This window comes from Vidua macroura, chromosome 23, assembly GCF_024509145.1.
Source record: "Vidua macroura isolate BioBank_ID:100142 chromosome 23, ASM2450914v1, whole genome shotgun sequence".
Taxonomy (NCBI): Eukaryota; Metazoa; Chordata; class Aves; order Passeriformes; family Viduidae; genus Vidua; species Vidua macroura.
Genome location: NC_071593.1, coordinates 3431886 through 3450169, shown reverse-complemented (window position 1 = coordinate 3450169; position 18284 = coordinate 3431886). Strand labels below are relative to the sequence as shown.

General features: G+C 45.7%; 1 protein-coding gene across 2 annotated transcripts; it reads right to left on the bottom strand.

The window, feature by feature from the left end:
* Positions 1 to 1093: 1093 nt before the first annotated feature.
* Positions 1094 to 18081, bottom strand: CLCN6 (chloride voltage-gated channel 6). Of its 2 annotated transcripts, XM_053997573.1 has the most exons (23): positions 17993 to 18081; positions 17196 to 17255; positions 16204 to 16269; positions 15629 to 15694; positions 14916 to 14982; positions 14413 to 14519; positions 14055 to 14181; positions 13410 to 13477; positions 13255 to 13313; positions 12526 to 12658; positions 12029 to 12142; positions 11602 to 11768; positions 10612 to 10738; positions 10101 to 10227; positions 9630 to 9783; positions 9376 to 9535; positions 9124 to 9230; positions 8325 to 8511; positions 7740 to 7897; positions 6783 to 6939; positions 5979 to 6086; positions 5429 to 5554; positions 1094 to 4104 (listed from the first exon to the last, which is right to left on the bottom strand). In XM_053997573.1, the coding sequence occupies exons 1-23, from the start codon at positions 18071 to 18073 to the stop codon at positions 4024 to 4026; spliced, it is 2607 nt and encodes an 868-aa protein (XP_053853548.1). In that variant the 5' UTR covers positions 18074 to 18081; the 3' UTR covers positions 1094 to 4023. The 2 variants fall into 2 exon arrangements, with proteins under 2 accessions (XP_053853548.1, XP_053853549.1); XM_053997574.1 differs by lacking the exons at positions 1094 to 4104; positions 5429 to 5554; positions 5979 to 6086; positions 6783 to 6939 and adding an exon at positions 6946 to 7636.
* Between the last annotated feature and the right edge of the window lie 203 nt (positions 18082 to 18284).

Here is an 18284-nt window from a genome sequence, read left to right as displayed (position 1 = left end):
GCACACGCACTGAAACGACACCTTGTATCCTGCTAGCAAAGCAACAATTTAAAAAATATTAATAATCTCACTGAACACCACTAATTTTTTTCTGCTAGAGCCCCAGTGCATCATTACAGGGACAGTGACATGGTTGGATTCAACGAGCCTATAAACCTCTCCCATTGCCTCCTGTGTTGCTGCATTTATAACCAAAGGCAGCATAGAGCTGAAGCAGCTCCCCCAGTCCTTTCTCCTGATGACTCCTTCCTACCCCTGCTAGGGCATCCTTCCTATTCCTTGCTTAGTTAAGACTGCTGTGGCACTTCTTTAGCTCCTCAAATCAGATTTTCTGCCATTCCCTCCCAAGAGATGGTGTTACCCATCTCAAGCTTCCTGTGGCATTACATACCCACCAAGGGAGAGGCAGAGGGCAGCAGGCAGACAAGCTGCTGGCTAACTCTGTGTTAGAGTGCCTCAGAGAGCTACTACGTGCACCCTGTACAACACAGCCCCCGATGCACAGAAGCGTGGAAAGGCAGTGAGCCTTTGGGTCAGATATTTCTACAGTGCTCAAAGACTGTACTTATATTTTTGGCTTGTAAGCATGAGATGAAAGCTCAAAAAGTGTCACTAATTCTTTTCTGTAAGGCAGACAGCAGGACAAAGCAGGAAAGATAGCCACAAACTAAATAAACATTCAAGATGAAATTAAGATCCTTCATACCCTGGAGAACACAAGTGTAAAACAAGAGGTGACACTGTAGTTTAAACCTCTTTAATTAACTTACTGGGAGGAAGGTGAGTTCTCAGGAAAGAAAAGCAGCACAATGTGCACAATTTAGCTCCTTATCAAACATGGCAATTCCCTCCTTTGAAACAGCTGCTGTGAGAATGTGGAACTACAGTGGTCACAACCTAATGGATCACAGCCATTCCTCTCTGCCTAGTCTAGGAGCACCTTCTGTACAAACTGTTAGATCCAGACAGCTCATAAATAGCAACTACCTCAAATCATGCTTTTGGATGTTGCCATGTTCTACTAGTTTTATTATCATAAAGGGCAAACAAAAAAAAAAAAAATACTGGAAACATCAAAAGGCCTTGAAAGTGCTGAAGGAGACACACAAACATTTTACTCTCAGACATGTTACAGCTACATGAATACTTCCCAAGTGCCATAGTTCAAATAAAAATATATTCATACAAATGTAAAAAAAATACAATTTATATACACACACCATGGTATTAGCTTACATCATTTCATAACAAAAAAAAACAGTGCAAAAAAAAACCAAATGGAAAGGTAAGTTGCTACCATTGGAATGGTTCACAGTAATTAATAATTCAAAACTGCATAATTAACACTGCACAGGAAGCCACAAGGCAAGGAGGAAGGCCCCAGACTAACCCCCTAACCTTGCCATCAGAACTAACCCAGTTCTGGGTTATTTTTCCCTTAGTGTTGCTCTGTTAAAATGTTCCTGGCACCTATGTTAGAATAAGTTTCTTAGTAAATCACTTAGCAACTAGAGCCAGGGTAGAAGCAGTAAGTGTGTTGTAAGAAAGAAATTAAGTAACTGAAGTGTGAGAAGACTGATTCAACACAAACCCCTTGGCATCAGTCCTCATCTGAAGGGAAATGCTGCATCTCCAAATGTCAGGTGAACTTGTAATTCCTTTTCTGCAGGCTACAGAACAGTAACTGCACACTGAGATTTCCCTTTAAAGCAGCTGACAGGGTCACCCACCATCCTCATTGAAAACATCTTTACTTAAAGAATGACAGGGTGTTTTTCAGCTGAAACATTTGAATAAGATGCCCAGGCAGGGCAGACAGTGCTGCCAACAGTTGGAAGGCAAAGTGCCTTCTCATGGGGAAGCATCTGGTGCCCAGAAAAACCTTAACTAGATTCTCCAGCCTGACTTGCCTGGATTGCCCAACTCTAGTCTCAGCAGCAATGACAAAGACATCCTGCAGCAGAATACCCTGCTGTTAGTGTACAGAAATAAAATGGGACCAGCTCAAGGCAAACAACCTAAGGAGCCTTATTCATGTGCAGGAAGAGAAGGAACCTTCCCTTCCACACACACTCAACATGATCAAGAGGAGAAACATTTGTCATGGGGAGACACAGGACATTCTTGACAGGTGTTCTAACAGTACAGGATTGCCAATTCCACCTAAGTGATCTGAAATCCCACAAAACCAGGATTCCTGTGATTCGTAACTACCCAGGAGCACAAATCCTTTGAATGAAAAGTAGCCTAACATAAGCATATTTCAAACCTACAGTCCAGCTTCAGAGAGTGCAAATGGGTGCTGGAAGCTTCCTGGGACAGCTCAGTGTAAGACTAGAGCTCAGGGGACACAGGCATTTCAGGCAACACCTGCAGAGACTATCCAGACAGAACATCCTTACTCTACTTACAGGGAAAGAACTTGCAAATCAAGAGTAGAAACTGATGCCAACTCCTGCGCTCTAAGGAAATACAGAAAATCAACAAAGTCTGCCTTCTGTCCCAGTTCCCACCTAGCCAGCTCCTTATGGCAGACAACAGGTTAACTGGAGGGCTCAGAGGCTGTGTAGAAGCCTTTCTGGAATACATTCCCCATGTAACTTGTCCCAGTATCTTGGCTGAGAGAATGCTCTGTGCTTTATCAAGCCAATCAGCTCTGCAGTCCCTGAGGCACAGCACTGGCTTCCCACTGAGGGTTATCTGCACAGAGAACTCAGGAGGGCAGGTGCTTGCTGGAACAATACAGGTGCTGGCCAGGATGGTACCTGCTAAAGCACTGAACTGGCTGCAACTGGCTCCTAAGTGCTGATTTTACCCTTACAGATTGTTGCAGTTGCAAACATTATCCCAAACATTTTTAGAGCACAGACAGGGCCACTTATAACCTGCAGGAGACCCTGCTTTAGTCACCAGCACCAAGTATCCCTCCTTACAGCAGCCTGAAACTACAGCAACTCATCTCACAACACAGAGATAATTCAACCAAGCCCAGAGATCATCAGCTCTATTTGCTTCCAGAAAGCAACACTTCTCCATGCTCTCAGGATGTGGAGTTCCCTGGTCTCTGACTCCAGTTGGAACGGTGTCCCAGGCTCCCACTGTTTGAGCAGTGCAGGGACAAAGTGCCTACAAATGCCAAGAAATGCAGCAATGTCAAGTGGAGTGCCACCAAGCATCTTAGAAGAGTCTCTTACAGGGAGATAATAGAAACAGCTAACAGGGAAGAGATCTCCTTTTTCTGAGATGTTTGCAAATATATTAAATATCTATAAACCCAAACAGTAACTGAAATGTAACCATTATGAACTCCAAATCTGCTGAGCTGCTCTCAAAAGTCATCTACTGTCAAAATCATCACAGCAGAAACATTTCCCCATGAAAGAAGGAGAGAAATTAAGAACAAATGAAGCCAAAGTGAAAAAATATGGCCAAAGGGGAACATGTGCAAAGACAGGTATATTTCCAAAACGCTGGATTTTTTAATACTGTTTCTGCAAGAAACCATCCTCGAGAGCAGCTATTTGATATCTGCAAACTTCAGTATCTCCTCTTAGCGGTGACTGTAACTCCCTCCTCACACAAATAAGGCAACAGTTGCAGGAACAAGGGAGGAAGAAGAAAAGGGAGTCACACAGGAGGAAGGGAAAGATACTGCTGTTCTTTGCCCAGGACACAGTGGAGGGAAATGGTTCTTTTTTCCAACTCTTCACAAAACCCCAAAATAAAATGGCAGAACACGCAGTGTCAGGACAACATCTGATGGAAGGAGATAACTGGGGGACAGGGGAAGAAAACACCTGGATCAAGAGTTGTCAAACCAAGTGCCTGAGGCCAATCAACAGCTCTGGGCTCAGGCAGCTCCTCTAATTCTCTGGCTAGCAAAATGTTTTCCAGTTCCCCAGGCTTGATATGCACGTGAGAAGCCAAACGGGAGGTCTTGGGCCTTGTGCGGTCCAAGCAGAATGCGAGCATGTGTGCCGGCTGGAGGAGGGAGGAAGCCACACTGACAGAGGGGCAGGGGCATCAAATGGTCTGATAGTGCTGTCTCAGTCTTGCCTGCAGGAATTCATGGGTCAGGTTGTGCCGAGTGATTATCCCAACAACCTTAAACAGGGAGAGAAGAAAAGATACCAAGTCTGTATCAGAGATGTGCCACTGAAAGACATCCAAAATAAAAGTGGTCATTCTTTTCAACACCCCGAAAAGAGGAAACCTGAGAGCAGTTCTTGACCAATGCTGAGTTAGAGTGGATTCTAGTTGAAATTCACAGAAACAACGTTCCCCCCTCTACCAACACTTACTCTTCAGGCAAGAATGCTGATTTAACTACACCCAAACAAACAGCTTAACCACTGCTGTGGTCTCTGGCACCAGTAGGACCCTTTAACTAGGAAGGGAAATCCTTTCCATGTCAGACAGCACAAGGATGTAAAATCCTTCAGGAAGTAAAAACTGCAATTGGAAATAACAAAGCTGTCTTTTAGGGCTTCATTCAAGACATTTCTGGTATTCCACATGGCATGATTTCAGGTAACTCCTATCAGATACATTCAAGGAAGCTTTAAAGACCAAAACAGAGAAATGGTCAAGACTAGATAAGAGGTGACTGCACACTGGCAGGTGACAAAAGGGACCCTCTCCCAGCCTGCTGTGGATAAAGTCAAACCACACTTTTCAGCTGGTGAAAACACCTCTCTGATTTTACACATGGAAAGAGTTTAGAACTAGGCTGTTCTCTAGTACCACAAGAGCATCTTGTACTAAAATGGAACAAGCCAACATCTCTTGTTTGGAACTCACAGGACCTGCAGAGTAACTATGGGGAACTTGGAGGTAGAAAAAGCAGTGCTGCCTCACACAGATCAGGTCAGGCTTAGGGGAAACAGTTTCTCATAGTGGTTATAGGAGATTGCTGACATCTACTGACTGTTCCTGAGCATCGTAGATGGCAAAGAGAATAGGGTAGTGAGTCAAGCACAGACCATTTAAACACTCCTTTGCTTTGCTGCTCCTGTGAGTAGAAATAGAATGCAACTCCCTTCCTACAGAAAAACCTCTTGCCCCAACATATAGGAAATTTTGGTCTTGGCCTGAATAAAGCTGTGAAAGGAAAGGCAAATTAGTGGCCTCTGATGAGCTCAAGGCCTCTCAAAAGACAGAAAAATGGGATAGCTTCTACAGGCTGCACACCTGAGACAGGAGTGATGCAAGCCCTGTTCTTTGCAGGTAAAGGGAAAACAGCCTAGGACACACAAGATGACAACAAAGTCACAATAATCAAGCCTTCAGGGCCCTAAAAAAATCCTATTCTGATCTCTTTAAAGCATTTCTGTTTGATGTTAAAAGAGATCTTAATTGTCCCAAAGATGGAAAATGTGGCACAAACACTGTGGTTTCCTTGCTCAGCTAAGCCAAGCCAAGGACTCACCTCTCCAACTGCATTCACAACCGGTAAATGCCTGAGTCCCATTGTCCTGAACAGGTTGAAGACTTGTGACACGTGAGTATTTGGAGAGACAGTAAAGGGTGATGGGTTCATGTATGGGGTAACATCCTAAGAAAGCAAAACAATCATGTTATTTACAAGAGGCGTTTTCAATATCTCTGGGAATCACTAACATGCAACTCCTACATGCAACTCCTAACATGCAAGTCCTCCATGGTACTGATGCCCAGACAGAGTATTTGACCGTGGTCATCTTCTATTTCTGCACAAATATGACATTATTTTGGTTTGGTTTGTTGAGAAGTTAAACTGGACAGGCAACACCTTATTCTAGAAGTAAAGCACCAAGGGACACTGTTACCTCGTAGCAGGGGATTTCCACATGCAGAGAAGGCTGAGTGCTTGAGGAGCACAGGATGCTGGTCACTGTGCCAAAGAGCGTATTAAAACATGCTCTCAATGTTTTTTAAAGGCTTTGGACACTTGTAAATATATATCAGGAGGCACTGTCACACTGCAGTGCATATCTTACCACTATCATACGAGGGTTCAGCAATGTGAGGTCCAGATCATGGATATCTGGATAGCGGGGATAATCCTCTGACATCTCTGCATAGGACAGACGAGGCTGACTTGCACTCTGTAATTAAAATAAACCCCACTGAACCCATGTGTCACCATTCCAGACAACACAGGGGCTGCAAGCAGCACAGCAAACCATGCCTCCTAATTACTCCCCCAGATCTCCTTCCACACCCACACACCCACCTTCTGCAGAGGCTCTGTTACTCAAACCTACGCAGGCCTTTAGCTGAGAGAGAACAGACCTGCTCCCCAACCTCTGACAAATCTACACTCGACACTGGAGGTCAGCAGGAAACCAGCCTTGGGGGATCTGGGCCTCAGATACTCTCACTGATCTCAATGACACAGCTGACATTTTTCTGCTAGGACCTCAACACACAGCAGTAAAACTAAAAGTATATACTGCTGGATGCTCTATTTGCATTTAATATCTGCCCTCTATTCTCCACTTCTGCATATCTTTATGTCATTTATTCATATCATATATTCTCCGTAGCTTTATGCAACAAACAGGTCTGTTGGATTACTTTTTAAACAGTGGCTGTCCTTCTCCTGGGGATATTTTCAACTTCCTTTACTCTAAGAGCTTCAAGGGAGAATTCACATTACCTGTCTGCAACTTTAAAAACACACATGCATTCCTTAAAGTGTAAAAATAGATATATCCTTTTTGGCAGCCCACGAATATTGTTCCCCATCTCCTGAGGAGGCAGGGACGTCTCTGCTGCAATTCCTGAACAGGAAGACTCACCGACTGGCTCTCAGAGTAGCAAACCCCCCGGTCAAGAAGGGTGACCAGCTGTGAGCGCAAGATCAGGCCATGGAAGGTCAAGGGTCTGAAGCGTTCCTCCATGGTCCACTCTTCACTGGGAGACTGGTCAGGGTACAGGTTGGGGTAAGGAGTGTATCTGTGATGGATTTAACACCATGTGTTACAAGCTTCACATACCCCAACTCCCAAAAGAGCAGCTATTTCATCTCTTTGCAAACTTCCCCTGAACATTTTGGGGACTCTTGCTAGGGACAAGCAAGACTTCACAAAAAAAAAAAAAAAAAAAATAGGAGAGAGAGGTCAAGAGCCATTATGTGGTCAGAGCAGCAGAACAGGACAGTCTCCTAACTCAATTTCAAATCACTTGCTATTAAAGCACTTTTCAGTCCCAAATTACTCAAATTCTAATAAAAGCTGAAGCATCTGACAAAATATTAGTGTCAGGATGCCATTCATGAAAGTCATGATCACTGATGTAGAAAATTATTCACTAGACTGGGCTTCTACTCGGAAGTAACAGCAACACAAGCTGGGTGACTCAGCCCAGTTACCAGAAAGGTGGGATCAGTATCGTGGCAGCAGGTCATTAGCTGGAATAAGTGAGCTTTCCAGAGCTCTCACATTTTTGCAGACAAGAGGACATTGATTTCTACAGAAACCTTCCCAGGTACTTCATCCTCTCAAGGAAATACGCCTGTATAAGTGTTTGAAGGAAATGTAAGAAGTTGGACATAACCCACTTGCCTGGGACTTGGTCACAGGTGTGAGACGCAGCATTGGCTCCTCAGACCTGACAAATCACTTCTAAAACATGGATATCAGCACTGTTTCTGCTGGCATATGGAATGACAGAGACTGTATGAAACATTCTTTACAACACATCTCAACCTATGGAAAAACCCTGTTTCCGTACCTTTGTGCCTACCAGGACCTCACCTTCTCTCCAGCATCTGTTGCAACAGATCCTCTTTTTCAGGAGGCTCCTCTGTTGCTATGTGCTCGTCACACATGTTACGCAACTCACTCGAAGGGTAGGACTTCATGGACTGGCTACGCTTGCGCTGCTCTCCAGCTCGAGTGAGGATGCTGGACTTCTGGATACAACAAACAATTTTCAGATACTCACTAAGCAAGTCAACAGTTATCCAAGAGTGACTGTGAACTACTAATCAGAGCTTTGTGCCACCACATAACATGTTCATTAGCCACTGCTGCTGCAGGACTTGCAAGAATAGCCAATAGGACTGTGCAATTCAGTAACAAATCCAAACGTTTCCATGTCTATGCTAAACTGATTACTTTTTCCTCTTAACTTTTGCCTCTAAGAATGCAGCCCAGTCTTTTGTCTCTACCATCACCCAGAGAATGGAATGAAATGGAGTTCTTAAAAATTTTCTATTGCAGTAGGTGCTTATCTCTGACCCAAATTCTGCCCAAAAGCTAAAATAACTAAAGCAAGGCCATTCTGAATGCAAAACAAAGCTCTCTACTCTTCAACCTATCAAACAAGCAACCCTTTACCTTGAATTTGATGTTGTTACTTATCAGTTGATTTCCCTTCATGAACTCCCTCTCGTTGCCCCGGTTCTCTGTCACCACAGGGAAGGCATGATGAACAGTCGTGCGCAGGATGCTAACAAGGGACTGGATCCGAGTGTGTGGGTACACATATGTCAAGTTGGGTTCCATGATGTCACTGGCTTGTAGTCTGAAGAAACAGAAATCCAAGATTGCTGCATGCATCACATCAGTGACAGAAGGCTAGTGATGAACAAACATGGAAACAAACCAGTTCCTAAACAAGATCCTGAAGGAGTCTGCTGCAGTTAACTTCTGCTAGCTCCTTTTACCTGTGTGCTCACCTTCACTGTGGTATCACCAGTGATGGTACACCTGATTTTTTTTGTTTGTTTGTTTTTTATAACATAACATTGTATCAATGATGCACTGGAGGAAAGGCAGAATGTTCTAACTTACAATGAAGTTTCTAAACACTACTGGGAAGAGACAACAGGTAAGAAGAAGATGACATTCCACAAGAAGCAAAGTCCAATGGAATGTTTTCACAAAAGCTCTTGCTGAACTTCCCAAATCCACCCTGAAGATTTCCATCCATCCACCCCCTCAGAAAGGGCTTCAGCATCTCTTTCCTGCTGCAGGCCTGGTGCACAACTCCTTTCACAGAAGCCCTCACAGTTGCTCCTCAGAGCAACCAGGTTCTTTGAAGATGTAGCATCATCCCCCTGTATTAATGCATTTCTGAACAAGAATCCCCACCACAAACTCTAACCCACAGCCTGGCCAAGAGGAGCAGCCTTACTTATCCATTTCCACCCCGGTTTCCCACTCCAGAAGAGGCACTCCTCGCAAGTTCACATGGATGTCATAGATGCCTTTGTTGAAAAAGTCTCCTGTCCACTTGGCTACCTGCATAGCAAACACGAGGTCTACTGAGTTGTTGTTCCAAGTGCAAGACTCCTTGGCTTATGACAGCCCTGAAAGTAACAAAGATTCATGGCCAGCACATGTTCAAGCAGTCTGCAAAAAGCCAGAGCTAAGGTCCTGCACTCACCATGAGGGTGATCATTATGGGGAGCCCATAGGTGATCTCATTGGTGGACTCAATGAGGATGACGGTCAGGCTGATGGTCATGCGGACCACTCCTCCCAGGAATGCTGCTGCCCCAATCAGTGCAAAGGTTCCTGAGTAGATGTGATCCAGACCAATGTAACTAGAGCAAAGCACAGAGCCCTCAGATTAGGAAAACCTGCCTGAGAGCTCATGGTGCACCTGCAGCATGTCCTTCACACGCACACTTGATGCACCTTTTGAGGAGGTTGGCGACCAGGCGTCCGAAGGCAGCCCCACAAAGCAGTGATGGTACAAACAGACCACTGGGCACAGAGATCCCATATGTCCAGCAGGAGAGTAAGAAATAGAGAAGGAAGAACAGGGATAGGGTGACTGGGCTGAAAGTACCTGCAACACAAGAAGAATCATGACTAAAGGGGCATATGTCTGTCCAAGGTAGAGTCTTGCACCTTCCACCCCTCACAGCAGGCTCATCTCACAACAGCTACTGAGTCTCCCAGTCCAAACACACATGCAGACAATGAGTAAATGAAAAGAGAGGAAAAATAGCCCTTTCTTCTCATCAAAGAGACTTTCACCAGTTGTACTAGCAGTCCTCCAGAGCCATGAAGGCCTGAAGATGTTGCTGGCCTTGTGGTGCTGTTCCAGCTAAGATGAAGCACTGAATCTTAAGCGTGGGATGAGGCAGTCTCCTAACTACTTACCATCCTGGTGGAAGAGCTGCAGGATAGCTGACTCCTGAGGGTTGAAGAAAAGTGTGGCCATGTCATTGTACGTTTCATTTGGGCAAAAAAAAGTTTTGATGCTTGAATTTACATCCTCTGATATATCCTAATGCAGGACACAAAAGATACAAAGGGTTAAAATTCACTGTCTCCTACATTAGCCTTTGGGGAGAATGCGAATAACACTTCTGTTACTGTTAGCCATTGTCATCACCCCAGGACAGCCATGCTTTGGGAAGTTCAGGCCAAACATCAATAGCAGAGATGGAGCCTACAACATCAATGGGCTCCTTGACTCAGAGCCTGAGTCGCTTTGTACAAAAGCACAATGTAGGTTTCATCATTACCCTAAGCTCCTGCAACCCTCCATGGGCTCTCACTGCAGTTCTGTTATGTACTGCATGCTGTCAAAAGCTCATTACATGCCTGTGCTTCTCTGCAGGGCGAACAATATGACAGGGAATATAATATTCACATAAGAATCCCTCACCTGCAGGCTCAGGGTGTCATTGCCACTGTGCCTGCTGGAAGATATCGGCCGGCATTCCCCCAGAACCATGGAGGCTGTGAAGACCACGACGGTGGTGGTCAATGACACAAGCAAGCTCTCCAAGACTCTGAAAGACACAACAGAAACCACATACTGAAGCCACACTCAGCACTGTAACCTAGTCCCAGCTCTGCAGATGACTTTGACAAGGCTGCAAGAAGCAGCAATCACCACAGCTTAGCATCAGAACAAAGGACACTGCAAATCAAGTTGAATTTTGACTTGGTTCCCAGGGATTGCCTTAGCTCCCCTTTTTAACTGCTTGCCCCAAAAATAAGCTAATTCTGCCCAGAGAACACAGAGCAGTCACACATGAAAAGCCCCAGCGTTCAGTAATGAGGCTGCTCATATGGAAACAATGATCTCTACATCCTTACAGGGTAAAAGGGTAGATAGGACTGGGCAGGACAATGCACAGTCTCTCAACCTCTTTTCTAACTGCTGAAATACACTTATTTTTCTCTTTAAACCTGGGCTTTGTGTTTAGAAACTGTCTAGAGCAAACAAACAGCTGCTTTCAGAATAACACAGAAGTTCCTTCTCTAAACAGCACAGATATCGTGCATTTAATTAACCAACAAGATTTTAAAAAGTGACATCAGCTATTCTTTCCACATCAGTTTGGACAAGGACACACAAAAATCCAGCATGGAGACAAAGCTCTGGTCTGTTCAGCCTTTTATGATAAAGAGCTCCCTCCACTGCCCTTATAAGAGGGATTGCAATTCTCTCTCAAAGTCATCAAAAAATTACAGAGACTTTAACATTTGGTTTCTGGTGTTCACTTTTAAGTTCTATGGAGGATTCATTTAGTGATTTTTAAAACAACCAGTCTGAGATTTCCTCCAGTCCTACTCAAAGGCTCTTCTAGACGAATGCTTTTGCTCTGGGAGCAGAGATCCCTGTACAAACTCAGGAGAGCACAGATACCTGACCAGCTTTGGCTTGGGATGCACATTGCGCATGCGGTACTTGGCAAGCCTCTTGTTCAGGCAGTTAAAGGTGGCTCCAAGAAGGCCTCCTACAATTCCCATCAGAATGAAGAAGCCCAGGTCCACAGCTGTCCAGAGGTGGCATTTCTTATCAGACTCAGAGCACTGTGCAGAAAAGTGTACAAAAAATACTGACAGTAGTTGCTGTAATTTCTTACCAACACTTCTGTCTCCACACCTAGAGATTTTGAGTAGCTAAGACCAAAGGGCAACAATTCTGTCTGAGGGTATCAATGTATTGCAGCTAAATATAAAGTGCCTTCCACTGAAATACAAGCACGTGTCAAAAGAAACCTCCAAACTAACAGATAGAATCACAAGGCTAACAAGAGACTGGAGAGTAGGGAAATAACAGTAAATCTTACCTTAAACTCCCCAAAGTTCAGCAGCCCAGGGAGCTGGAAAGACCCCCAGCTTCCAAACTGAATCCCAGAGCGGAAAAAATTCAAGGTGAAAGTGGCAGCCATGGAACAGAAAAGCTGTGGAAGAAAAAAAAAAAAGGGAAGTAAAGGTTCCCAAAATTAAGATTGGCATAGTCAGCTCTTCCTTGAGACCTATGCCTAGGCAAAGGAACTGACTGTGGAAGGGACCAGGCTGCAGAGAGCCCAGGCACAAAAGCCCTCTCTCCCAGGTATACTAAATCTGCTGCCTAGAGCTGTCCCACAGTTCCAGATAACACCAGGCTCATCTCTGCCCTTGATCTGTAGTAGTTCTGGAACACTGACAGAGCAGGCAACCTCCCTCCTGCCAAGACAGCTCAGAAGAGGCAGGATCATTGAAATGCCCTCATGTTCAAGCCCTACCAAGAGGAGCCCTCTTCTCAAGGAAGATACTCACAGAAAGAGTCAGAATCATCACTCACCACTTTCCATGTAAGTCCTTGGTTCCAGAAGGAGGAACCTTCTTCCAAACTAAAAAGAGTGCCTCCAATTGGGGCTCCAAAGGCGGCTGCAACCCCTGCAGCTGCTCCAGCAGATACAAAATCCCTTTTATCCCTGAAAATTAAGAGAAAAACAACCTCAGTTCAGCAAATTAGAGCTCTAGAGATGCTTCTGCAAAGTAAGAGATCATCCCCATTTATGGAATATCCCAGGGATTCAGGAATGAGAGTTGGGAGAAAAGCTGGCCATGGCAGACACCACCAGTTCATTAAGCTGCAGCATTGTGCTCTTTCTGTAGAGCACAAACACATAGCAGAATTTGGTACTGCACAACTGCCCAGTATGTGAGGAACCATCCCAAACTCCAGCATCACTTGAAAGAATTACAGAGATGAAAGGGCAAGAATTTGTTCACATTCAGGAGAACTAGCCTTCTCTGTAGTATATCCTAATCATAAGGGGTGAGCTTTCAGAGATCCACATTAAAGGTTTGAAATGGGTAGAGATCTGCTGAGAAACACAAGAGAACATCTATAAACAGGAAGACCAGAGCAGCTTGGAAGAGTTGTCTTGCTGTAGAATGAAACTGCAGGAGTCTAGAAAGAAACTGATAAAACAACTGACTGGTTCACCCCAGCCTGCCACCCTTCTCCCAAGGAAGTCTGCTCACTCATCCTCCTCTCCCCACCTCCACATCCTGGGTACAGTACCTGTCACTGCAGAAATAGGGAAAGTTAAATTGGATCTTCCTCAAAGAGATGCTCTGGAACTACAAACAAAGTAAAGATTTAGAAACACAGGAGATGGGAACTTACTCTTACAAAACAGTGGCATGACCAGGACAATGACTCAGGCCAGCACTAACCTGTGGCAAGCCCGCACCCACAACAGCACCACTGTGAATCATTGGACCCTCCTTCCCGACAAAAAGACCTGGAAAAACAGGGCTTAGTGAGGGAATGCACTTTCCCCACCGCCACCTTCCCTTGCTGACAAAGCCAGAAGAGATCAGCTCACCACTCCCATGCCATGGCACATCTGTCTGAGCTGAGCCTGCAGCTCCTCAGGGAAGTGCTGACCTCCTGCTCCCTCAACAACCCCAAATATTTGCAAAGACTTGCACAGATTCTGCACTCCAAGTGGGTGGAATAATTGAAAAACAACTGTTACAAGGACTCTGAACTCTCCAGGTTATTCTGCCCTTCTGCCCTCAGGCTGCTCCTGACAATGTGTCCTGGAACATTCTCAGGTCCCTCTCTTGGATTCTGCCACAAAGAGTCACATGTGACTAGCCCACTCAGAAAATCACCTTTTTCCCTGATAGCCCTGATCCTTCTCTTTATTCTCTACTCTTCAAATGCACTCAGGGCTCATGACTCTGCTCCAAATCACCAAAATTACTTTACTGGAAAGGCAGGGCCTTCTGTGCCCTGTGTAAGCACAGAAAACATTTTTTCCCCTTCAGTGACTCCTTCACCCAACAAGATCAACACATCAGAGCCCTCCTTACCTCCTGCCACACTGAAGAGCACTCCCGTAGCTTTGCACACCACGGTCCGCAGACGCACAACCCCTGGAACCTTCACTCCATTGAGGTAGCACTTAATTTCAGGAATTCCTGACCCAGCTGCTATAGGCTGTGCAAAAGAAACACTGACACTATGGTGCACTGATTTCATACCTGACCAACAACTTCACATCAGAGAGCAAGGGACCAAGAGACCCTGCTTAGCTAAATCAAATAGCACTGTGAAGCTAGTTTGATGCTTTGGGGCAGAAAGTGTTTCTAGCAAGGATATTTCATATCAAGGACCTGTGTGAGAGGAAAGGAAGATTGTGTAAGGAGCAGCAATGGACCAAAGTCTTACTTGGATCAGGACCAGAAGACTGGCAAGAAAAACAAAGGTCAGGTTGAACCCCAGCAGCTCCAACAAGGACAGTGCCAGGCAGCCTTTCTCAGTGCATTCCTCCACCGCTGCAGGATGGTCAAGGAAAACAACATTCTCCACACCAACACACAATCACTTGGTAATATCTGGGCCTCCCACTGGCATCAAGAGCTGAGCCTGTGCTTCCTAATCCAGCCAGAGCAGCTAACACAACCTGTCAGGAAGCCAGGCTTCCTTTTCAAAGCTCAACACTGAATTAGGAAGAAGGGGAACCACTCATTCTGTCAGTCTCTGCTTATGTACCCGATACTGGAAACATTTCTTGGTTTCAAGGGCTGAATTACATAACCAAGTTGAAAACTTGCTTAGTTATGAACAACATGCCCACTGGCAAAATTGTGAAAGTCAGCTGTTCTGAGCAAAAGATGGGAACAGAAAGGAAAAGGTCACTTGAGTCTAGCAAGGCCCAAGGTAAAAGATACAGCTTTGTACCACCTGAAACTTGAGCTGGGTAAAGAGCCGCACGAAGAAATCTACAAAGAGGCCCACCTGGGAAAAAGAAGACAGAATTGCCATCAGGAATTTCTACATACAAATAATGAAGACCACCCTCTAGTTAGTCGTACCAGAAATATGTACACAGGGGAGAACAGAAAATGAAGAAGACAAAAGCATCATTCAGAGTAAAGCAGCTATGAAAACTCAGATTTCTTCCCCCTCTCTCACTGGAACAGATCCATCCTAGCATTATTCCTGAAGAGATGCACTTCTGCATCTGATTAGTACCCATTAAAGTACTAATCTGCAGCATTTTTAACACGCTCCACATACTTAAGGGTACAGAAGAAAACTAGTATTTAATTGAGGCATACAGTCGGCTGAGCTAATTTTCACAGTTCAGCCATAAACTGTCGTCCTTTTTTACTAAGTTGTTTGCTTTGGACAAGTTTTCCTGTATGCAAAACTAAAGGATTTGCCAGACTACTTTACAAAGAAAACCCAGCAAATTCTGAAAGAAAAAAAAACAGTCTATAACAACATGCTATAATTCCCAAAAGACAACTCCATCTACTAAGCTCTCATCACCATGAAAGAGAATGCTTCCTCTTAACTTTACTCCTTAGCCATTGACTTCTAAATTATTCCTGCTTAGTCTCCTGAATTTTCCTCATTCCCTAAACAGCATGATCCTTACCAGTCCTGTACAGACTCCAATAGCAAAAACCAGCACCCACTTCACTGCTTCGTATCTCTGGGCTTTCTGTTTGGAAAGAGGATGGAAAAAAAAAGTAAAATAAACGCAACACAGAAACAGGAATTTTCTGGAAGGTGGGTTTAGGCTCCACAGTTCAACAGGCAGAGGTCACAACAGAAGGTTGTGACAACAGCAAATTGAAAATAGGAAACTGAAAGACTCAGCATCTTACTCACTTTAAACCTGAGGCCCACAAGAGATGCTGGGAGCTATAATCTCCACTTTTTTTTTTTTTTTTTTTTTTGTAATAGAGAAACCAGGAGAACACATAGAATTTCAGTCATAAGGAGGAAAAAAACCCATAAAATTTCCTGCAGTGCATATTTAGAATCACAGAATGATCTGGGTTGGAAGGGACCTTAAAGCTCATCTCATTCTACCCCCTGCCATGGACAGGCACACCTTCTCCTTCCAGGCTGGTCAAAGCCACATACAGAAAGGTTTTGAACACCTCCAATCCACAGTTTCTCTGGACAATTTCCATGGTTTTAGCTTATGAAAGAACAAGGTCCTACCTTGTTGTCCATACTTTCCAAAATTTCCAAGTATGGGTCATTGATACAGCGATCATAATCCAAGCTCTGAAATGTGAAAAGGTCAATGTAGGAGAATTAGCTGCAAAAGGTTGTGAAAAAAATTATGTCTAGAAGACCTTGTTAAAGACTACAGAAGTCATTGCTACCCCCACAGTAGATTCTGCAAACAACAGTAGGAGAAAATACTCCTGGAAACGCCTTAATTTGAATATTTAGATCAGTCAGACCCTGAAAATCTGAAAATCAGACCCTGAAAATCTCCACTTTGACAGTGCAGGGGATAACACTGGATCTTTATACTCACCCTCTCACTGCAACAGGAACACTAGCTAGGAACTCCTGTGCAGATGAACCATATCAATTCTTCAGTTCATCACAGTAGGGAGTTAACAGCAATAGTTTCCCACTCACACTCACAAAACTCCACTAGTGCTATCCACATCTTCACCTTTTCAAGCCAAGCTGTAAAAGGCTGGGCTGGTGACACCCATACTAGCAGCAACTGTTCTAAATACTTCAGGGCCACCAGACAGTGATTCAAAAAACAAAAACCTCCTGTAAGCAGCAGAATCTGATATATGGGAAGATCTGCTGTGAGCCAGCATGACAACACAGACAGCAGAAAGGCAACTGTGACCACATATCTACAGATACTTTCTACAGTCACCAGAAAACAAGGCCACCAGAGCCTATAAATCTCACATTGAAGAAGTGGGAAAATGGACCAGGCTCTGAAAATGAATTTTCTCAACACGAGTGTGACTTGAGACCAAACATTCAACCTACTCACAGAGCTTTATCCCAGAAACATACAAAAATGAGGAACAGTTCTTTGCAAGCACAGCAAGTCTCGGTATCTCTGCTGATGCCAATGCAACCTAATGATCCACATTGAGCATCTGCCCCATTACAAACCTGTCTGCAGTTAGTATCACATTAGTATCAGAAGCTGCTACTAGTAAATTCCCCACCTCATAGTCTTTGCGTGGAAGGATCTCATCCTCCTCTTCATGAGTTTCTCCTAGGATCGTCTGCAAAAGAAATGCAGGAAAGGAAAACCATGAAGGGAACGAATGCATCTACAGCTGCTCATGTACACCGGTAGCAAAGCCAAAATTACAGAACTCCTATACCATTGTTGCTTATAAATTGAAAGTGTGGATTACCAGACCACCATTACTTTGTGGTAACACTAAAGGGTCTTACCTTACAGCTTGTCCCTCAGCCAGAGCACACATCACTTCTATACAGGAGCTCCGGACAGCTAAGTCCTACCCTACATCCTATTTCCTTCACAGCAACGGGTTACAGGGGAGCACAGAACAATTCTGAAGAGAGCACTCTGCAGTGCTAGAGTCAGAGAGAGCCCCTGCCAGGACCACTGCCCCTTCCAGCTGCGAGGGGCAGCGGCTTCAGGCGCTGGGATACGAGGCGCAGACAAAGAATGCGGGCCGGGGTAGGGCCAGCGCGGGGCTCGGGCACTGGCAGTGAAGTACCAGGCCCGGCAGCAACATGGGCGGGAACGGGCTGTGGCACCGGGACGAGCATCGGGTAAGACACTGGGCCAGAGCAGCACCCTACGGTGGCGACACCGGGCCCTGAGGCGCGGGGCCCAACACTACAGCACCGCTCCCCGCCCGCCCTCAGGCGCTCCCCAGAGCCGGGTGGGGCCGGGCCGAGACCCGGGGTGAAGGGGCTCCGCCAGCAAGCACGAGTCCGGGGGTGGGGGTCAGGGGGCGGCTGAGGGAGGGCGGGGCGGCGGCCGTACCAGCTCCTCGGGGGTGCGGCTCTCCCGCTCGCCGCAGCAGCAGCAGCAGCACAGCCCGGCCCCGCACCCGCACCGCGCCATCTTCCGCCGCCGAGCGCGCCCCCCCGCCCCGCCGCGCGTCACTCCGCGCGCCGGCCCCGCCCCGCCCCCAGCATGGCCGCGCCCCCAGCATGGCCGCGCCCCCGGGCCCCGATTGGCCTCGCCTGCACATGGCCGCGCTCCCGGAGCCGGCCCGGCCGCGCCCCCGCCGGCCCACCCGGCCGCGCCCCCGTCCCTTGCCCACAGCGTTCCC

Coding starts and splice junctions, on each gene's coding strand:
- CLCN6 (XM_053997573.1), bottom strand. CDS start 18,073: ATGGCGCGGTGCGGGTGCGGGGCCGGGCTGTGCTGCTGCTGCTGCTGC. Junction 14,182..14,412: donor GTCTTCTGGTCCTGATCCAA/GTAAGACTTTGG, acceptor TCTTTTGCACAG/CCTATAGCAGCTGGGTCAGG. Junction 9,231..9,375: donor CCATAATGATCACCCTCATG/GTGAGTGCAGGA, acceptor TTTGCTATGCAG/GTAGCCAAGTGGACAGGAGA.